The 20,915-nt window shown below is 32.7% G+C and overlaps 1 protein-coding gene across 3 annotated transcripts in view; it reads right to left on the bottom strand.

Annotated features, from left to right (window-relative positions):
• Positions 1 to 16,333, bottom strand: part of LOC25499814 (protein SWEETIE) — a 31,898-nt gene extending 15,565 nt beyond the window's left edge. For 2 of the 3 annotated variants that reach the window (XM_024771114.2, XM_024771115.2), the window contains exons 1-23: positions 16,052 to 16,333; positions 13,907 to 14,114; positions 13,545 to 13,651; positions 11,611 to 11,847; positions 11,415 to 11,504; positions 11,246 to 11,333; positions 9,393 to 9,457; positions 8,400 to 8,504; positions 8,079 to 8,168; positions 7,900 to 7,980; positions 7,745 to 7,813; positions 6,595 to 6,720; positions 5,692 to 5,795; positions 5,369 to 5,501; positions 4,864 to 4,970; positions 3,386 to 3,496; positions 3,142 to 3,309; positions 1,963 to 2,049; positions 1,736 to 1,829; positions 647 to 715; positions 431 to 553; positions 275 to 343; positions 75 to 179 (exon numbers count right to left, since the gene is read on the bottom strand). In XM_024771114.2, the coding sequence (XP_024626882.1) occupies positions 75 to 179; positions 275 to 343; positions 431 to 553; positions 647 to 715; positions 1,736 to 1,829; positions 1,963 to 2,049; positions 3,142 to 3,309; positions 3,386 to 3,496; positions 4,864 to 4,970; positions 5,369 to 5,501; positions 5,692 to 5,795; positions 6,595 to 6,720; positions 7,745 to 7,813; positions 7,900 to 7,980; positions 8,079 to 8,168; positions 8,400 to 8,504; positions 9,393 to 9,457; positions 11,246 to 11,333; positions 11,415 to 11,504; positions 11,611 to 11,847; positions 13,545 to 13,651; positions 13,907 to 14,114; positions 16,052 to 16,222 (2,607 nt within the window). In that variant the 5' untranslated portion in view covers positions 16,223 to 16,333. Of the gene's footprint in view, positions 1 to 74; positions 180 to 274; positions 344 to 430; positions 554 to 646; positions 716 to 1,735; positions 1,830 to 1,962; positions 2,050 to 3,141; positions 3,310 to 3,385; positions 3,497 to 4,863; positions 4,971 to 5,368; positions 5,502 to 5,691; positions 5,796 to 6,594; positions 6,721 to 7,744; positions 7,814 to 7,899; positions 7,981 to 8,078; positions 8,169 to 8,399; positions 8,505 to 9,392; positions 9,458 to 11,245; positions 11,334 to 11,414; positions 11,505 to 11,606; positions 11,848 to 13,544; positions 13,652 to 13,906; positions 14,115 to 16,051 lie in introns of those variants that run through there. The other variant, XM_024771116.2, reaches the window with a different exon arrangement.
• Between the last annotated feature and the right edge of the window lie 4,582 nt (positions 16,334 to 20,915).

The raw sequence follows: 20,915 nt of genomic DNA, 5'->3' as shown, positions 1-20,915 counted from the left end.
GCCAAAAATTGTTTTAGGTAATCACAGTTCAGTGGAATTAACATGCAGTTTGAGAAGCAGACTAAAAAACTTGCCATTCTAGCAGTGAAGATATCATTTCCAAATCGAGCTAAATATCCAAGAACTTCACATGATGCTCTACGCTGCGATGCACAAATGTCTCCCTCCACCAAAATACTCTTCCATTCAAAATTTGGCAAACAAGGAGTAGCAAAAATTAGTGTTGACAAATAATTAAATGTGAGAGTGATAGTGTTTGTTAAAAGTGTCCTACCTGAAAAATAGATTGCACCAAGCCCAAAATGTCTTGTCCTAATGTTTGTGGTCGAAAAGAAAGCAAAGACTGGAAAGGATAATGAAATCCGTATATTAATATTCGGTGAGATCGACACAAGGAACTTGGATAATACATTAGAAGGATAAACAGAACCTTAAAGCCTGCAAGTAAGCCCACACAAATATTGGTGATACTAGATGTGCGCCAGTGTTGTTTTTTCCCAGCTTTCAGACACTGCTCAATAACACCAAGGAGGGACAGCATACCACCACTATCCTGAGATATTATAAATTACCAATTTATTTCAACAACAGGAACAAGCAATCACTGAACTCTACAGCAATATAATGAGGTTGTATGATGCTCTACCTGAGAGGAAAATATGATCCCAAAGAAAAGAAGCATCTGGTTCACCAAAGTCTTGCTTATTGTCTCCGGCTTCAAGATTAAATTTAAATTGTTAGCAAATGGAAACACATCCAATAATCATGATAAAAACAATAACAACTAAAACAACATTGCATAGAAAAGGATATATGAAATGAGCTGGATAAACAGATCAAAATGTACTAATGAAACTACAAAGAAATTCTAACTTATATTGTACAATAATAACAAAGCACATTTCCTATGAGATTGGCTACGTAGATCAAATGACATCATTTTGTTCCGTTAAATACCATGTTTTCACCAAGTGACAAATTCTGAATAAGGCCTTTTAAAATGATTTCTCCTAATAGTCTTTCATAGTCCATCACCACATCTATTTATCATACTATCCTCCATCTATGAATTCTACTCACAATGCCAAACCATCTTACCGATAATTCGTCATTGTGTCCTCAAACAAGCAAGAGACATTCTTGACTCTCGAAGTATATCAAGTTATCAGCATATACTTGGTTAGAATAGAACAATTATTTGGCTAGCATAGAACTAGAATAGATATTAAGTTCGGCTAGCTCAGCCTTTATTGGTTAGAATAGAACAATTATTTGGCTTCAACAGCAATTAGCATTGTTGTAAAGATAACAAGTTTACTTGTAGAACTGTAGAATCCTATGATTTTTTGGCAGGATATCAGTGCTGAATCAGTGTCTGGATCGTGTCTGTATGTGATTGCAGTGTAATAAATTACACCAATCTAATCGCATATTCAAGAGATTACTGAGCTTCTGCGATCCTAACCGCAATGATTTACCACGACGTATTTCCTAGTCAATATCAATTGATTCCCATCTACTCTCTTCTTCCCATTAATGCTCTCCTTTCAGTAATTAACTAGTCTAACTAAATGAGTAATAGATGACTGAACAATTATTGTCAAAATACAAATAACGCAATAAAAAATACTACCATTTGGATATTGTTAACTACACATGTAGTAGATTGTTCCTGAACTGGATATAATTTTTGCCAATAGTTCCATATTTTAAATTTATCCAAAGTAAATAATACCTGAGGAAAGCTAGAAATTTCGTTCTCCCATACACAAGGCATAAGGCCATCTTTTCCACCTTGAAAAGCTCGGAGTTCATCCTCAAACCAATCCCTTGTTTAATATAAATATAAAGGTAAGATAAGCCGGTTGGAATTTCATCGAACACCAAGGGTTCATTAAAATTCACCCTAATAATTAGGAAAAAATACTTCAAAACATAACTGTATAACAGTCAAATAGAGACCTTCCGGGAATCCACGGACCCAACCATGCATCTCTCTTGTTTAACAGCATCCTCAAACACGAACTTTCTTCACATTCTGAAGCATGTCTTATTCAAACAAGCAATAACAAATACGCAGATCAATCAACGAAGATTTAACAGTCTAATCAATTGTTACGTGAATGAAGTAAATAAAAGAAAACTGTAAGGGTTCTACCGTGTAAGAGTCCTTAATTTATTACGAGTTAACACGGTACTCAATTTTTCATACAACCCTAGTTCCTTCAGCATCAAGCTTTCTAAAAGAGTATTTTCATTGGGTATTTATTTTCATCAAACTATGAAGGATTTAACTTCTCATTGTCGCGTATCAATTTATGTAGTCCAGGAATGACAACAAAGATGCGATGATGGCCTAGAGAATCGTTTACAAAGTGTAATTTGTATTCAGCTTTATCCGGTTGGAGTAAAAAGGCAACAATTTTAAAGACATTTCTTCAACGGAGTAGACATTTCTGAAAATCATAAAAATTGGAAAAAAAGTTTACGTCCTTTATCTTTAAGCGCTTTGGGTAGAAGGTGAGCCTTGTTGCAAAGGCTTCCACCTTATTACCTGGAGGTCACAGGATAAAATCATGAAAACAACCTCTCCGCTTGCGGGGGTAAGGCTGTGAACTTGTATCCTCTCTGGACCCCCACCTAGTGGGAGCCTTGTGCACTGGATCACCCTTTTATCCTTAAAGCACTTGAGATATATATGTAGTTTTGGGCTTAGGAAAAATCTTCTTTCTTCTCAGACAGTAATTTCTCTCCTCATTTCTCTTCTGAAATTTATTTTTCCATTAATTATACAAAAATTATGAGGAACTGAGCAGCATTCTATTTTTTACCTATTCGTTTTTGTGTTTTTATCTTTGTTGAAGATGACTCCGTACATTTAATTCATCGTTATTTCATCTTTTTTACCAAAAACCAAATCATCCAAAACAGAAAAATCCTTAAAACAACATCAGTTAGCAAATTTTGAATGAAGAGAAAGGCATTGTTACATTTTTTTTACAAGTTCAAAACATCAGTTATATGACATTTATGAGGGTCATTACTCAATGAACTACAGAAAATTGGAACACCATTTTCATGTATTGGCAAATGAAGTCAAACCCATTAAAATAGTAAATGCCAGAAAAATAAAAACACTACCTGAACGGAAATGTACATAGTTGAATAATCTGAGGGTGGTCATTTTTAAATGACACGGGATCTGGGAGAGATTGATAAGCTATTAAAGTTTTGATGATGAAAGTATCCACTGCAGGCTTCACTTGTGGAAGTTCCTTGGCTTTTAATGCAGATATGTAAGATAATGCACTGTTTTCCACATAGGTCAGTAATTATTATCAACTTTCAAGTGAAGTTACAACCATAAATAAAACAGCACAGATACCTGTTAAGGTATACAAGAACTGGTTGAAGTAGAACTCCGTCATTCTTAACATCAGAAGATATAAAGCATTTTATAAACGCTGTGAGTGCATGAACAGCTGCAGACCATACGCTGCAAAATTCAAGAGCAGAGCATGAAATGCACAATCAGAATTGCTTCTTAATTATTCAAGAACACGTCTAGAAAAAATGAACTATGTTTAGGAAGTTTTAATGTTAATGAAATCTAAATGATAAGAAGCCTGTGGCTGTGGATCCTATCTTGACTGTAAGACTATGTTCGTTTAACAATAAAAGTAAATACTACATGAATTATTTTTCTTTCCTATAATGGAATAACATATCAAGATAGAAAAAGGTAAAAATCAGAAGGGTTAATTATGTTTTTGGTCCCTATAAATATGTCAACTTTTCGTTTTAGTCCCTATAATATTTTCAATCACTACTTTTGCTCCCTATTTTTAGGTAAATTTTTGTATTTTATAATGAAATTGTGCAGAAATGTATAGAATATTGTAAAAATCACTAAAAAAAAATAGATTTTTTTAACTGAACGTGAATTAAAGATGAATTTTTTACCACAACAAATATAAAAATTCTAATTTTTTTTTAGAGAGATCCTTATAATTTTATACATTTTTCAGCAAAATTTTATTTAAAAATATGAATTCTACATATGGGTTTACTTTAAAGGAGGAACCAAAAGTAATGATTGAAAATTTTATAGGGACTGATAGTTTAAGGAAAATTTTAGAGGGACTAAAACGAAAAGTTGGTATATTTATAGGGAACAAAAACATATTTAACCCAAATCAGAATGATCAGATGAAGGAACACATTAAAAAAATCCTCAACTTAAAACCAACACAAGGTAGAGAAACAGGCTAGCCAAGAAAAAAGATGACTGGCAAATGGTATATGGCTAAAAGTCGGGCATTCAGGTCTAACACAGTGCAACCCCGCGTCTACAAGAAGATCAAAATCCTATATCAAGTTTTACAATGACAACAAATAGAGTTAATTATATCATTTTTATTTTTTCACTCTTAATCACTTTTCACTCGGATTGATTATTACTCCCTCCCGCTTCAATTATAAGCAACAAGTGCATGCATTTATTGGACTCAAATATAAACAAAAGTCAACTAATCTATCCATATTTAATGTAATTGTTCCAAAAATATCATTACATTGATTCCTTAATGTTGTGAGGAGATAATCATTATAATTAGAGTCTCCAAATATCTGATTCCCTTTCCGATTCTAGTCCTATATTATGAGAAGTATTCCTTTGGTATTATGCATGAGATTAAAAACTATTTTCTCTCTGTGTTCCCTTAACAATGATTTTCACTACATGAATGTAAATAGTTCGGTTCATAGAAGGGAAAAAATCGAAACTTGGTTACGGAAACTATACTGGATGCCAATAAGCATTGCAGGATCAATAAAGATTAATGCTGCTTGAGATGTACTTACTATATCCTTGACATTAAATCATCAGTTTTTGTAACTTCATTTTCTGGATTCCCCGTAAAGAGTGTAGCCCACAATGCAAGAATATCAAAGACATCCTCTTCAAGCTCCTGCAGGCAAGGAAAAACCCTAAGACATGAGACTTTTGCTTAAAAAAATTATAGGGAGTATAACCAAATGCAGTCCTAATAATAATTTTCACAATTCATATTATCATGTCCTAGAAAACACGCTTACAGATTTCCTGTCATGTTTCAAGAGGATAGATAGCAAGAGAAGTTAGATAAGGGCTTGAAAAGATTTGGAAATACTATGCCTTATTTCGGAGCCACAAAGACTAACTCCCTTTACATAGTTGATTCTTCCACTTAACATTATTATGAAATACTAAGGCTACTTGAATGCTGATGTCAAATATTATTTTCACACCCTTTCCTTCACCATTCATTTTTCTAGTTGCGTAACAATTATAGTTTAAGAAAAACCCTGACTATCAACAACTTAATACCTCCTTTGGTAAAGAAACCAATAAAGATGATAAAAGCAACCATCCAGCTTCTTTTTCAACTGTCGCTGCCAATGGATTCCGACTATATTCTATCAGCATTTTCTTTGAAACCTCATACACTAATCTGGGAAGCCTGGTTATATAACAAATTACTACACGTCAGTATAGAAAATCAAGCAAGCATTGAACTGCATAAATGACAGTTCTTCTGTTGTCATCTAGCATAAGAACCAGAGTAAAACAAAAAATGCATATTATAATAGGTATGAAATGAAAAAATAGAAAACATGATTTCAAGAAAACTAGGGGGAGAAACAATCAACCTTGCTGGGTAGCCAAGAGGTAATTTTGGTGAAATAGATACTAAAGCAGCCAAGACGGTAGCCTGCCCATGCAAGGAATCGAGCTCAAACTGTAAATTGCTACCCTGCAGACAAAGTATGAAAGTCAGTTCAAAAAATGAAAATTTATAGAAAACCACAAGTTGAAGACCTGAAACTTGTTTTTAATCTCCCCACAAAAAAGTTTCACTAAATTATTTGTCTACAAAATATTTGAAAATATGGTGGACGTGGACCCTCTGTGCAATATATTCCATTCTTCTTCTCTGAACTATAACCTTGACCCAGTGTTGCGTGAGCGGATGATGGAAGGGGCATCTCCTAATGCGCACCAAAAGAAAAGGGAGAGGAACACAGAAAGAATGGAAAGGTGAAGGGTCACACAAAAACTAGGAAAAGAGGAAACCATTGTTGCAGTTATGTTTGTTGTAGCTAGGAACGTGTAGACTGGAAACACTGGGTAAGAACATATGTGCAGCCCTCGGATACAGGAGTCTTAGAAATCGTGGTTGGGCCAAAGACAACCCCACAAAACCGTCTTGTAAGGTGAGGATTGCCCCCACTTATAATCGACTTTCAGATTGTTTCTTAACAAAGTCCTCTTATATAAATTGGGTAAGCACAGACTTGATGGTCAAATCACAAAGAAATTAATATTTTGCAAAATGATATGGAGTGAACAAGATTTTGGCTAATCAATTACAAATTTAGTTATCATTGCATGTTTTCTATCTTTTTTATGTATCTTTGTAGTGCCACTGCTATGGAGGATTCCTCTTTCTTCATCTTTTGTTCTACTCTTTTCAAATTATTGTTAATCCAAACTATTTTATCAACAACAATGAAGGATGCAATATAATTAATCATGAAGTTTGAAGAATTTACCTTTTCAAAAGAAACACTCTCTCTTAAAGCAGTAAGATTGGTCACTCCATATGAAGTTAAACCACTGACACAAGTTGGATCAACTTCAGCCAATGCACGTAATGCTAAAGCAGCCTCAATCCGAACCTAACAATATACCAATTTCAAAAAGATATAACAACGAGACAAGACATGAAAGCCTGGAAATAAGAATTATGCCCTGATTCCATATTCAGCACAAAAAAAGTATTCAGCAAAAGTATTTCAAATTGGATAAAGGCATGCAACAAATTTAAAAGCGTACATTTTTAAGAATTTCAGATTGATTCTAGAATCATTAAGTGAAAACTAGAAGCTCCCAACTGCGGAATTAAAATCAACTGTCAAGGAGCTGGTCATCTAAAAGTGCTTTGATTATGTAGGGTTAAAAGTGCTTCGATTATGTAGGGTTAAAACCGCTGTTGGGTACATACCTAGTATTATAGTATATTTATTTTATTTGTATATCTAGTAAACACACATGGTCCCATATAACCACTGGAGCTTAAGGTATACAATATGTCTACGCTGTGGTTAAATTAAATATTTTATTAAAAAATTGAAGCAACAAAAACTAAATTATACTGAACAACTAATCAAAGAAGCTGTTTATTTTGTTTATATTTCTAATTCCACTCGACCATCATCCTAATAAAATTACATACACAAGCACCTCCTCCAACTTTCCTTAATGCCTTCTCCCAAATGAGTTTTTTCAATTTTTACCGCCATCAAGCAACATCGAATGTTCCTAATCGGTATATTAGAACACATTTCATTTTGAATAATTAAGAAAAGAAAACCCATAATTTGGAAAAAAGGAGCACAGTTAAATCTCAAACACCTTGAAATAAGAATATACAGAACTAAAAAAAAAAAATAGGAGTTTTCATTTATCTTCCAGAGATGGTCATTCTAATTGTATTCTAATCATCATGTTTCTCTTTACATTTTCATTGAAGAAACTATCTACAAGGCCATATCATCTCTACTTTTTATTATTTCTACCAATAGAACGAGGAAGATGACATGTTAAACCAAAGTAAGAATAAAATCCAAAATTAAGTACATAAATAATATGAATATATGTATAGATGCATGTATGTGTGTATGCACACTATCACAAGCTTACCAGCTTCGAAGAATGCGATACTGCAGCAACTACAGTGTTGTCAAGAACTTCCTTAAATTCAAAGGGAACCTGCAAAAAGAAAAATTGAGATAAGCACACCTTGAGACATCCCATCGATACTTCCTTCTTTTACAATAGCACCTAAATATCATCACCTCTCCCAAAGTCTTCAGAGTATATGACACTGTTCGTAAGGCTGCCACCATCATGGAAGGACCAGCTTCAGGTGACTGGATCTATATGCCAAAATGTGGGAAAAGAAGGTAGGGGGTAAATGATTCAGTGCACATCATTGAGAAGAAATCAAAGCAAGAAGGGCATAAAGAAAACTGACCTGCTTTCCTAGAAAAAGCAAAAAATCCCTCTGAGTAGGCTCTGTCATTTGATCTGTTACACCAACACGAAGGATATAAAGAACGCATGCCTGCAGCAAGATTAAGATGCTCTAGTTAACAGTTTACAAAACTAGAAATCTTAAAGGAAACCAGTGGCTGAAAATTCTGGCAGTTTGCTTTAATCAAAGGCCTGTTAGCATCTTCCCCTGATTGAATATTAGGACCCATACACAGTATTCTATCACTTATCTCTGCCATTTTATCTCAATAAAATGCACATCATAAAACAAATAAAAAGAACATATAATTGAAAAAAATACCAATGCATGGGCATCAACGGAAGTTTCAGCACGGAGCATTTCCATAACTTGCAATGCATAATTTTGTAGCTCACTATCTGGATGCAGATATTTTATACGAATTGCCTGCGAAGTAGAAATTGCCAGAGAATGAAATCACGACCAAGACAAAACTACTAAAGGAATATATCTTCAAATATACACATATACGCACACACACATATATTTTAAGCCAAAAGATTTTATTGAAATAAACAGAGAAGACTTGTGCACAAGATGTACTCAAGATAATGCAAATAGTTCAGTATGAAATTATATAAATCACAAATCATAATGCATGAAAGCAAAAGACTTTCACAGCTATAAAAATAACAAAATAACAAATCTTGTCATAACAAAAAAAAAAAACAGAATATGAAAACGTCCATAAAGCCTCAATTCGAACTCCATATCCTTTCCAACATTAATGATGACAACAAAAAGTGGTCTGAAGTGTATTCGACAAAAACACTTCTCATTATTGATAGAAAAATTCTTTCGAAAAGTATCTAGCATAACTAAAGGATGAACAGCAGTCAGTGATCCCAAAAAAAATTGAAGTAACAATCAAAATTAAGATTAAGAAATGTAAGACAAAGCAAAATGATAGAAATGTTGCTAGCATACCTAAAGCAGAGAAAAGGATGAACAACACTAGCAGTCAGTGTTTCAAAATAATAATAATAATTAATGATAATAATAGCAATAATAATGAAGCAACCGATCAAAATTAGAAATGAAGAAAAAGTAAAACGATAAGGTTTATTTCATCTTTAAAAAAAATAAAATAAAAAGAGATAAGGTTTATTCAAAACAGGGGCAAGTGAACCCTTGATAAATAATAAAACAAAACAGGCTCCTAACAAAATAAAATAACAATGCTATCCAATGTACAAATATCAACAAGGAGATTAGAAGAATGCATTTAAACAAACAGTAATGCTGAACACCTGTCAAAGGAATGTCAAGATTTACCTGTAAGAAGAATACCCAAGATAGAGTCAGGCCAACCCGGACATGCCTTGAACGTACTCCACTTGCTGAATCAAAGTAATCAATGTCATTTCATGCCCACAAAAAATGTAAAGGATACGGATTTTACATTTGTAATTTCTAGATAGATACGGATTCTCCATTGGTTTTATTGTTTTAATTATCTACTTTTAGCTTCGTTAGATATTAAATTGGACTTACCTCGTCATTACAAAATTGGTTTGTAAAGTGAGGAGTTCCACACACACCCTCACTCAACCCTATTGGTTTGGTGCATGATTATACGGTATGTGGTCTGATGGATACACTCTAATAACATCTTCAGTTTTGGATTGGGCCTAACTCGTCTTTACAAAATCGACTTATAAGATGAGGGATGTCTGCCACTTATAAACACTTCATACAGTGTCAGTATATAATGTGTGACTTTCCACAAGCTTTTATGTGTTATAATATTATTTGGTACAGTTGTAAAACAAACTCTCCTCACATAATATATCTGAAGCACAATGTCAAAAGAGACACAAACTCCTCCATTCTTTACCTTTTGTTTATCATTTTCTATTAATAGTAATGAATCCTGATCAAAAACAATGAATATGTTTTCCACAAATGTGTAAACAAGTAACACAAATTGAATCATATATTGAAAAATTGTATTGATATACGCGAGTATTAAAAGTAATAACCCACTTTTTTCACTAACTCGACATAAATTTTTAAATTCCATCGCCTGTCATCCTTCAACAAACCTATAGTTAATCATTTGATCTCCAACAATGGACAAATAGATATACCAGCATTCAAGCTGTTTTCATCAGTAGTTAATGGGTTCCCCTAATATGGGCCTCTGCTGAAAGTGGACCTTTTCATAAATTGGCTATTAGGTAGCAGGTAAAAGTGAAGGAAAAAAAATAAAAGATAAATATTTTTGCTCTCTACCTAAATTAATCCTCCTTGTCCACCTAAATATTTTTGCTTTACTCCTCCACCTATGCCGGCACTACCAGATTCATCAGTATCTGTTGTTCCCTCAACTTGAACAAGCACGGGGACGACATTGTTGGCTTCGAAAAAACACTTTCAAGGATGGTCAGCGTGTTTTTGAAAATATCCAAAATCTATCATAAAGTAAATTTGATTATAACCAAAAGCTACTTTGACTAGCTTCTGAGAAATATAATTTGATATAATCAGTGTGGTAGATAATAGAGAATGTCAGGAAAGTTGCTTTCATGATTAAAACAAACAAATATTAACTTCTACTTTGCATAAAATTCTCTAAAAAAACTAATCAATTTTTATAGAATGTAAAAATCATTTTTTAATCTTAAACAAACAGGCCGTAAATACACCGCATATGTAGCAATTAAGAACTGATAGCCTCCAAAAAATGGGTATAGCCTTGGCAAATTGTGCCCGTCCAGGAGGTGCCCAATCATATATAAAAATCCATCAAGTCTACTTAGTTTTTGTTTAGGTTATCAAGTCTAATTGGTCAAATTCCAGACAAAGGTAGTGAAAAATGAAAATATTCTCATGTTTTTCATTTTATGATATGACGGTCGCTGTTAATTGTGATTGATAATTTTAATGAAATAAATTTATGTTTGAAAAGTTTCATAAGGACGGGGTTGGTAGGGTGACGGTCTTAAACATTAAATTATTTACAAAGGAGTAAATTCATATTTGCCCACAGGAACAGCTGGATAAGGTTTTATTTTAATTTGAGGGAAGGGGGAAGGTTGGTTTGCATTATAAGCAAGGACATGCCATGGTATATTCTCACCATCTTAGCAAACAAAAATACAGTGATCCAAACAAAAGCATTTTACCTTTTGTGAAAGCCAAAATCAAATGCTTCTGCAGTCCACCTTCTAGCTTTTTTGCTTGAGGGAAAGGGCCCTTTCCCCTTGGTTGAATCTAGTAAGATTTAAGGGGGGAAATTATGAAGGACGCAGGAATCGTGGAAAAACCAGAGAAAACAAGTATATAAATAGAAACCTGCGCCTCAGGATTCATTCCAAGAGCAAGCAAGGAGCCCAAAGTTTCAGCAAAGGCGTCACGGACAGATGCAACAGGGTCTTCAAGAGCCTATCAGAAGCAGCAGTACAAAGACACGTAAAGAATACTATCATTTTTAACCAACCAATTGCCATGTTTATTTGTGAAAAAGATGAAATTGAGACAAAATACCTGCCTTGACACAATAAGATGCTGAATTGTCAAGTTCTGCCACACCTAAGCCTGGACCACCAATGCTAGCGAATGCCTTCAAACATCTTGCGGAAGCTATTCTCACAGCAAACAACTTGTCCCCTGCGGCAGACTTCATTATAAGACGGAATGCCTCTGAATATGCTGTTGAAGCAGCACTACCACCAGAGCCTTCTAAAGCATTCCGAAGCATATATAATGCTTCTTGCCGTACAAACTCCTAAAGTTTGAGAGACATAAATTTATTTAAAGAAAGAGTAGCTAGCTAAAATAAAAAAAAAATAATAAAGAAATAAAAAAAGGTGCCTTCTGATGTGAAATAAACAAAACTAAAAAAGCAAATGAGAGAATATGTGGATATTACATAGTGGATCAATGTTACTTATATAATGAGTCGAAATAAAATGAAAATCCTAATGCTTCCTATTTTCTATATTTACGAGACTAATAAACCATAACTACTTATTTACATCATTTCATATGCATCAATCTTATTACGAATACAACTAGTATTTCACGGGAAGACCAGGCTTCTTGAAAAAAGATTATCTGGAGACATCATTACTAGCTTTGTTAGTTCAAATGATCAAGTAAAGATGTTTTTACCAAGTCTGAGGTCCTCTAGCAACCACATTAGGCTTCTTACATTCATCAGATAAGCCCTCAATAAATATACAATACCCAGAAGTGGCCACCTATCAGTTAGAGAGTCTGCCCATCAACATCCAAATATCACATAATTCGCATACGACTCTTGTTTTCATAGACAAGACCTTCTCTTGGAACTTATTTTAGGTACTTCAAGATTGCAAACTACCCACCTCAATGACCTTAACAAGGTAATTTAAAAATTGACTTGCCAAACTAACAATGAAGGACATATCAGAGTGAAAACAAGGGTTTATCGCCCACGATGTGATCAATGGTACCAGAATCAAAAACCCAAGGACCAATTGAAGACAATTGGGAGAGACTGGCAACAAAATTGCAAGTTTGTACAACAGAGTCAATGGAACATGAGATTGGAAATCAATAGGCAGCCTATGGGGTAGTCTGCCCATCATAGAACCACCTGGGGGCTGAAATTCATAGAACCACTTCAAAAAGTTGTAATTGGTGGGTTGTATTGCGCTGATAGATTTGGCAAAGGAGGTGACAAAGGCAAGAGATGAGATAAGGAGAAGAAGGAGTTGCGTTCTAGAAATGAAGACGGCAGGAGAAGGATGGCAAACTGATACACGGTTTCGAATTTGTGTACCTAAGACACAGCCTTATTGTTTTATAGCCTTCTTATTTTATTGATCTTAGTCAATGCTTCTTGTTCATTACCATATAAAGGTGACCTTGTTTTTAACTAAATTGATAAAATTCTCTAGTGATGATGGTAAACATGCATTCTCCACAGCCTATAGCCAAAGTTTTTGAATGAATAGTATTGTTCAACTAAAAAGCCTATCTTGTTACTCAGCAGTTAGTTTTCCGGCATGTTAAATTTTAATCTATGTTAAAAAGAATCAAATAATGAAACTTTCAACTTAAACGGACAATGCAAAAACAATCAAAAGATAAAAACTAATTCAAAGGTAGACTCAAAAAATTACAAATCTTGGGCAAGAGAAAACATGTTTGCATAAACCAACAAAATCAACTCTTAAGACTGGAAATATGTTTATTATGTCATATTATGTGGGGAGAATGTACATTTATATAGGCAGGAGTCTCCTAGTTAATCCCCAATTAATAGGGAAGATTAATCAATACAATCAATACAATAAATAGTGAAGATAAAACTAAACAGTCACAACTTTTCAATATCTCAACATCAACCAAGGGAAACATTTATATGGCATTGGTATTTGGCCACTTAATGCGCCTTAGTGATTTAAAGATATAAACAAGCAAGCTGTTAGGATATACCTCACTGAATCTCATAAGTTTAGCTGCTATGCTTGTTGTTTCAAGCAAACCTGAAGTAATTCTTCTGCCAAAGTGTTTATACAATTCTCCCAAGCATTGTGCAGCCCCTACAAATTCAGAGAGAAAAACATGCAACGGAGTGTGTAAATAAAATAGCACCTACAAATTCCATTGCATTATGAATTTATGATGCTAAGTTTATTTGGAATCATGGACATGAAAAATATCACCATAAAATAAATTAAAAAATCAGTAACCTTCTTCAGATAAGGATATTCAACATCATATCAAAAGAATCCATCATAAACAATACCAATATAATATCTAACTAAAAGTTCAACAAATATTTAATTTCAACAAACCAGCAATTTTCAGAGGTTCACTCCTCTTCCCATCAGAAAGAAATCCCTGAAGGCTGCTTGCTCTAGAGTAAATTGATATTGCATCTCCCTTGGATATGATCTTTGCCATCGCTACCGATGCCAAGTTACGCACAGGCCGTTTTGCACCAATAATAAGTAAGGAATATAATGCATCCTCACATCTCCTTTGCCATACCAAAATATTGTCCTGCAAATTATATATTTCAACATCTTATGTCAATAATCAATGCTAAAAGTGATTCTAGAAAAAGTATAAACTAATACTCCCTCCGGTCTCAAATATAAGCAAAAAAACTACCCATAGTTCGAAGTTTTAATATAAGCAAATGTAACTACCTTTACTTTTTTAATGATGTCAGTCCAAAAATACCTCTCATTAGCTACATGTTTCAATTTCCAATTACCCTTCTATTTCCATAGAACAAGTTCCCATTCCCATGAAGGACATTTAGGAGAATACACTTATTTTTTGTTATGAGATCAAGAAAATTAGCTGCACTTAACTAAACTTTTTAATAAATGTGAAGTTAGTTAATTTTGTTTATAATCAAGACCGGAGTAGTGAAATTATAGCTCCCAGTAATTGTGGAGCTATGGATTGTATATAAGATCCACTTCTTCTTTTTTATAAGCAAGTCCAGTTCTTAAACACTGGTATGAGATTCGTCTTAAACTTAGGCCTTGTTTGGATTGGCTTATTTGATTTTATCTACTAACATAAGTATCTGAGAGACTATTTAGGAGAGCTTATGGAAACACCTCATGATGTGTCAATATGTCATAAGCTGTCTTCAACTTAATTCCATAAGCTCTTACATATAGCTTATGAAAAAAGTTTATACCTTATATGAAAATATTTTGTCTTTATTTTATTTTTTGTTATAGAAACAACTTATACGTAAGCACTTATATGATAAACACTTAAATTAAGGTGTTTATCCAAACAATGGCTTAGGTCCCCAATTCAAATCTTCAAACTAGTCAGTTCAGTGTACATTGATTTTTTACTACAAATAGTTTAACTAATCACATAACGATAAGAGCAAATCAAAGAGCGGTTACTCTGACTGATACCAAAAAATGTAGAGTACATCTACTACAAAAAAAAGAGAGATACAAGCAAATGCAACTCAGAACCGAATCCAAACAAAGTGAGTTTGTCTTTATTTTATATTTTAGTAGAGAAATAACTTATGCATAAGCACTTATGTGATAAGCAATTAAACTAAGGTCCTGTTTGGTTTGAGCTTATTTTGAGCTTATGAAAAATAGCTTATGTAAATAAATAAGCTTTTATTTTAATTTATAAACTCTCACTAACGAAAAGTGTATCTTCATAAATGGTTTTTTCATAAACTACCTTAAAAACTTATAAATAATGCATAAAAACTTATTTATGTGCATAAGGTGTTTTTTATAAGCTCTAAAATTGTGTATCCAAACAATGTCTTAGGTTACCAATTCAAATCTTCAAACTGATCTATTCAGTATGCATTGAATTTGACATCAATAGTTTAACTAATCACAACTATAAAAAACAAATCAAAAAACAGTTAATCCGAACAGATACAACAAAATGTAGAGTAAATCTAAATCTAATACGGAAAGAAAAAAAGAAAAGAAAAAAAGAGAGATACAAGCAAATGCAACGGTGACTGAGTTCAAACAAAGTAAGTTTGTCTTCATTTTATCTTTTGTTGCAGAAATAACTTATACACAAGCACTTATATGATAATCACTTAAATTAAGTTGTTTGTCCAAATAATGACTTCGGTAACCAATACAAATCATCAAACTGAGCTCTATTCAGTAATCAGTATACATAAAATTCAACATCAATAGTTTAGTTTACCACTTAACTAAGAAGAAATCAAAAAAAGGCTAATCCTAACTGATACAACAAAATGTAAAGTAAATCTAAATCTACGACCAAAAAAAAACGAGATAAAAGCAAATGCAACCACGAACGAATAAAAATTTATTGAATCACCGGAATCTCAAATAAATCTCAAAGAAGCGCTAATCCAAACTGATACAGCAAAATGTAGAAATGCGCGAAAATGAAGAATCGAATGTGATGCGATGAAACGGAAATGGAAATGGAAATGGAAGAGAAAGAATGACCTTAATGTCTTCTTCAATGGCGGAGATGAGATCGGAGAGGAGATCGAAGCAGAGGAGTGGCTCGGGAGATTTGTGCGCGGCGGAAGCGACTATGGATTCCAGTTGCGCCACCAGTACGCCGAACCGCGATAGCGGTGCAGCCGGTGCCGGCGTCATCTGAATTTTTGACATGTGAATTCAACTTTGCTGCAATAATGTTATGTTGATGTGTTTGATTCAGAGAAGTGGAAGATGAAGATTATGAACTTGCTTGGATCGTAAAATGGTGGGTAAAAAAATTGCAAATTAGTGTTTTCGTGTATTTTTTAATTTATTTTTTAAAATTTTGTTTTCGTGTATTATTAAAACCCCCCATTTTGTTAAAAAATTAAATAAAAAAAAAACATTCACCATCATTTTTATGTTTTTTTTTTTACAAGACCATCATTTTTATTTTTATTTTGGTAGATGGACTAAATGGCAAAGCCATTATAAACTCACAAACATAAGTGGAGGTACCAGGGTTCGAACCCCGATCATAGCATCCGGCCTAACAATTTTGCCATTATGTCAGTTGAGCTAAGACTTCTAGCAAGACTATCATTTTTATGTTATTACAAAATTATATATTTTTCTAGTAAATATACTATATAAATACACATATTTTGAGAATATGTTACATTAATTAGATGTTTATACATCAAAACTAATGAGTGTTTGATTGTCAAACATGAAGGAAAAAAAACTAATGTGTTTGATCCGCAAAGAAGTAATTATTACACATCTGTTTATGATAAACAAAACCTTATTTTAACATATTAGATAACTTGTACTTTAGATAAAAAGGTTTTATTGTAGTTGAGAGGTTAAGATCCTCTCTAGAGTTGTCAAAAATGAGTCGGGATAATGGGTCGATCCATTAGCCCATATTATGGGTCAGGTTGGACCTAAAAAAACTGACCAAAAATACACTTGGGCTACTTTTGCACAAACCCATTTGATATCCATTTAAAAGTGGGGCGGGGTGGGCTGGTCCATTGGGCTTCGGATCGGCCCATTATCAATATTTTCATTTAATTTTTTGGTAAAAACACTATTTTCTGAAAAAGTTATCAACTAATTTAAAATTTATTACTAAAAAAATATTTTAATAACTAGACTTGATAAAAATTAATGAATTTACCTCAAAGTTTTAAAATTCTAAAGTTTATAAATTATAAATTCGATTCAATCAAAGGAATAATCTAGAGTTTTATTAATATTATTCAATGTTAATGTGAAAATTATTTACACTTTTATGTCCATCAAATCAAATTTTAGCAAAAAGATGGTTGTGAGTAACTAATATATAAAAAACGCATATAAAAAAGTGAAAATTTAAAAAATAAAAATAAAAAAATAAAAAAACAAAAAAAACAGGTCGGACCGGCTGGTCCATGGCCCACATAGGCCTAGTCGGGCTCAAGAATCTGCAACCCAATTATAAATGGGTTGGGCCGGGTTGGCTCATTTATGTAGCTGGCCTACTCGGGTCGGGCTGTTCTGAACCAGCCCATTTGACACCTCCAATCCTCTCCATTTGACAAATTAAATGGAGTTTGCAATTTGGAGAGAGATAGACACAAAAAATATATAGTGGGTCCTACCACTAAGTAGGTCCAACCATAATTAATTATTTTATATTTTTAAATTTTATTTTTGTATTTTTATCTCTCTGAATGGAAGAAATAGAGAGATATGTAAATGAAGAGGGTCTTCACTCGTAATTTATTGAAAAAGAAGAATTTCAATCTTTGTTGTTTCTCTTACCCCATAAGAGGAGTTAGGATCATCTCCATTTTTTTAAATGAATGATCCTAACTCTCACGAGAGTTTGTTTTTTCGTTGAAACAATTTTACAATCAAACATAATATAGTTGAAGGTGTCTTGTCATGTCCCTTGCTTTTTTTAACAAATCAAACGTGTCATAAATAATCAAATAAACAAGCAATAAGACAACATTTTGTATTGTTGTTAACTTTTTTTCTCTATTAATTATGTATAGTTTAGTTAAAAATCGAAAAAACATCTAATAAAATACGCTTATGTTGGCACTTTTAAATAGATTTTATTTTGTTCCCTACCTAAAATATGTCACCTATTAGCGACAATTTAGTGACAAAGAAGAATATGTAATGATTTTGGGCCTCGCAAAATATTAGCGAGGGAAACATAAATTCTTCACCATTAAAAATAGAATAACTCTGTCACCGAACTAAAATCCGTCACTAGTATTAAGCTAAAAAATTAACAACGGGACTCCAGTTTTTGTCATTGATTAATGACGGAATACAATTTTCATCACTTAACATGAGGGACTATTTTCGTCACAGAGATTGAGGGACTTGTTTTACGTCACTAATTAGAGAGGGAATTTTTCCCCAAATTATCAAGGAAATATCTCCCGTCACTAAAAGAGAACAATTTTTTTCCAAAATTTCATTCATGATCTATTAATGGCAAAATTCACTTTATCTCAAGTGTGTAATTTTATTGCAAATGAATTTATTATAGGGAAATGCTTTATGTCCCGAAACATAATTCACAGAATACTCATGAATGAGGCAACAAAAGAAAAAGTCTCGCCATCATGCTTTTAACTCTAATGTGTTCATCTTTAACTCCTCTGAATCCGATTTTACATGCATCTCCATAGATTAAAGGATTAATATAATACTCAAACCAACATAAAAATATATATTTGTCTTACTTTGTTGGAAAAATAGCTTTGCCTACAATGAACAAAGCAGAGGTGCTTGGAGATACGTTTAGTAACACTGAAACAAGTGGTGTGGGGTGGCAACCGGTTAATTATCAATAACTTTTCATTTTAATAGAAATATGAAAGCTTTTAGTACTTAAAAATACATAGAAAAGGAAAGTTCATCAAAATTCGCTATCAATTTTGTTGTTGGATATAAGCATTGTCGTTTATTATATTAAACAAAAGAGTTTACCAAAATTCGTAGAAATCATAACTTTATAGTATTAATATTGTTCTTGTAACAAAATGTTTACAACCATAGGCTTAATATCCATATACAATATAGCCGGTGGAGGCGGAGGTGAATCCGAGCGTGGAAGTAGATGTGGATGACCTAAAGCAATACTCTCCATAAATTGAAATAATGGTTCCATAAGAAAACATGACTCCTCTCGAGCCAAACATAATTTCTCTAAGATCAAAATGACTATTACCCAGAAGAAGAAAAATATCTCTATTTTTTTCATTTTCTTTTTACAAGCACTTATTTTATTTTTACTATTTACGTACTTCTTATATAATTTTACTTTTCAAAAGTTCTAATATTCGATTCGGTTCGGTTTTTATATTTTTTTCAACGGTACTAATAATAGCAATTCGGTTAAAAATAATTAATTCTGTTTGAAATATTAAATTTTGATTTCTTTAAAAATTAGTCATGGTTTGGTTCAAAACTATAAAGTCGAACAATTAAAACAATTTGGTTCAGAATACAAACAATTTGGTTTGGTTCAACTATTATCAATTTTAAAAACGGTTCAATTTAGATCGGTTCACCTTTTCTCCTGAACCAAACCATGTCCACCTCTACTCATGACCTTGTCTCACCCACCACCACCGTCCCACTGAACCCCTAAAATTTTCACAAGCAACACAACATCCCAAATACCTTACCAAAAACATGTTTTTCCCTATCTAGCAACATATTGATTCCCATCATCAACGCATTTTTCTAAAAAAAAATTAGTAATGACTGATTTCTTTTAAAAATTAGTGGCATGCCAGAATCTGTGACGGAATTAGTGTCATGGTTTACATTAATGATATCTTTAGTGAGGTAAAATGTAGAGATGAATAATTTACGTCTCAAATCCGCTAACAAAAATGAAATTATGTACTTGAGTGACAAAACTTGTGACGGAAATTTAGTGAAAGTTATCCATTACAAGTGTCGTCGCTAATGGTCATCAATTACATTTTTCTGGAAAAATCAATGTTCCATCACTAGTTCTGTCGCAAATGGTGAAGGATTTTGTTCCCTCCCTAAATCCGTCACTAATCTGGGCACATTAAATTCTCCATGCATGCATATTTCACCGATAAAACAAAAATTTCATGGATATGATAAATTTCAAGGGCAAAAATAAAAACAATTTTCATTCATATCCTTTCTTCGCATCTTTGAGAGAACTAAAAAAAGTGAGTCCTGCACAAATTTTTACTCCATTCGCTACTTCTATATTGTGTCAAGTGAAAGAAGTTATATCTCTCTTCCCTACTTCCTTCTAAAATTTTCTCTCTTCTATATTTCACTCATAGCTAACATTGTTACACAATGTAAATGCAAATACATAGATAAAATAGTGACATGGTTTTCTATAAATTTATACAGTTCAAAAAGTTTAGTTTTGATTACTCAATTATATAAATTTATAAAAAATATCAAGAACAAAGGACGTTCTCCAAAGTTTAGCTTATGATGCAAGGTATAAAAACAAAAAAAAAATTGGGTAGGACGTTCTCTATTTGTTTCTAATTTCTATCTATCTTTAGAGTTATCTTGAAACATTATCTTAAATAAGAAAAATATTTTGAGAAGAAACAATACAAGAGTCACTACAGAGTATATGTACACACACATGTGTGTTACTAATATATAATATATAACAATTTATTAAATATAACATACTAATATATAGTATATAACAATTTATTAAATATAACATAAAAATACATTACATGTTACGTATATAATGCAAATTCCTTTGTAATTGTTTTTTGAACTCTAAGATCTTTCCTACATTAGAATGTGACATTATTGTCTCGTCCAAAAAAAAAAATCAATAAAAGAAGGTTCAATG

The sequence above is a fragment of the Medicago truncatula genome, chromosome 7, assembly GCF_003473485.1.
Source record: "Medicago truncatula cultivar Jemalong A17 chromosome 7, MtrunA17r5.0-ANR, whole genome shotgun sequence".
In the NCBI taxonomy this organism is placed as follows: Eukaryota; Viridiplantae; Streptophyta; class Magnoliopsida; order Fabales; family Fabaceae; genus Medicago; species Medicago truncatula.
Note: the sequence above shows the minus strand (reverse complement) of the source record. Positions and strands in the feature narration are given on the sequence as shown.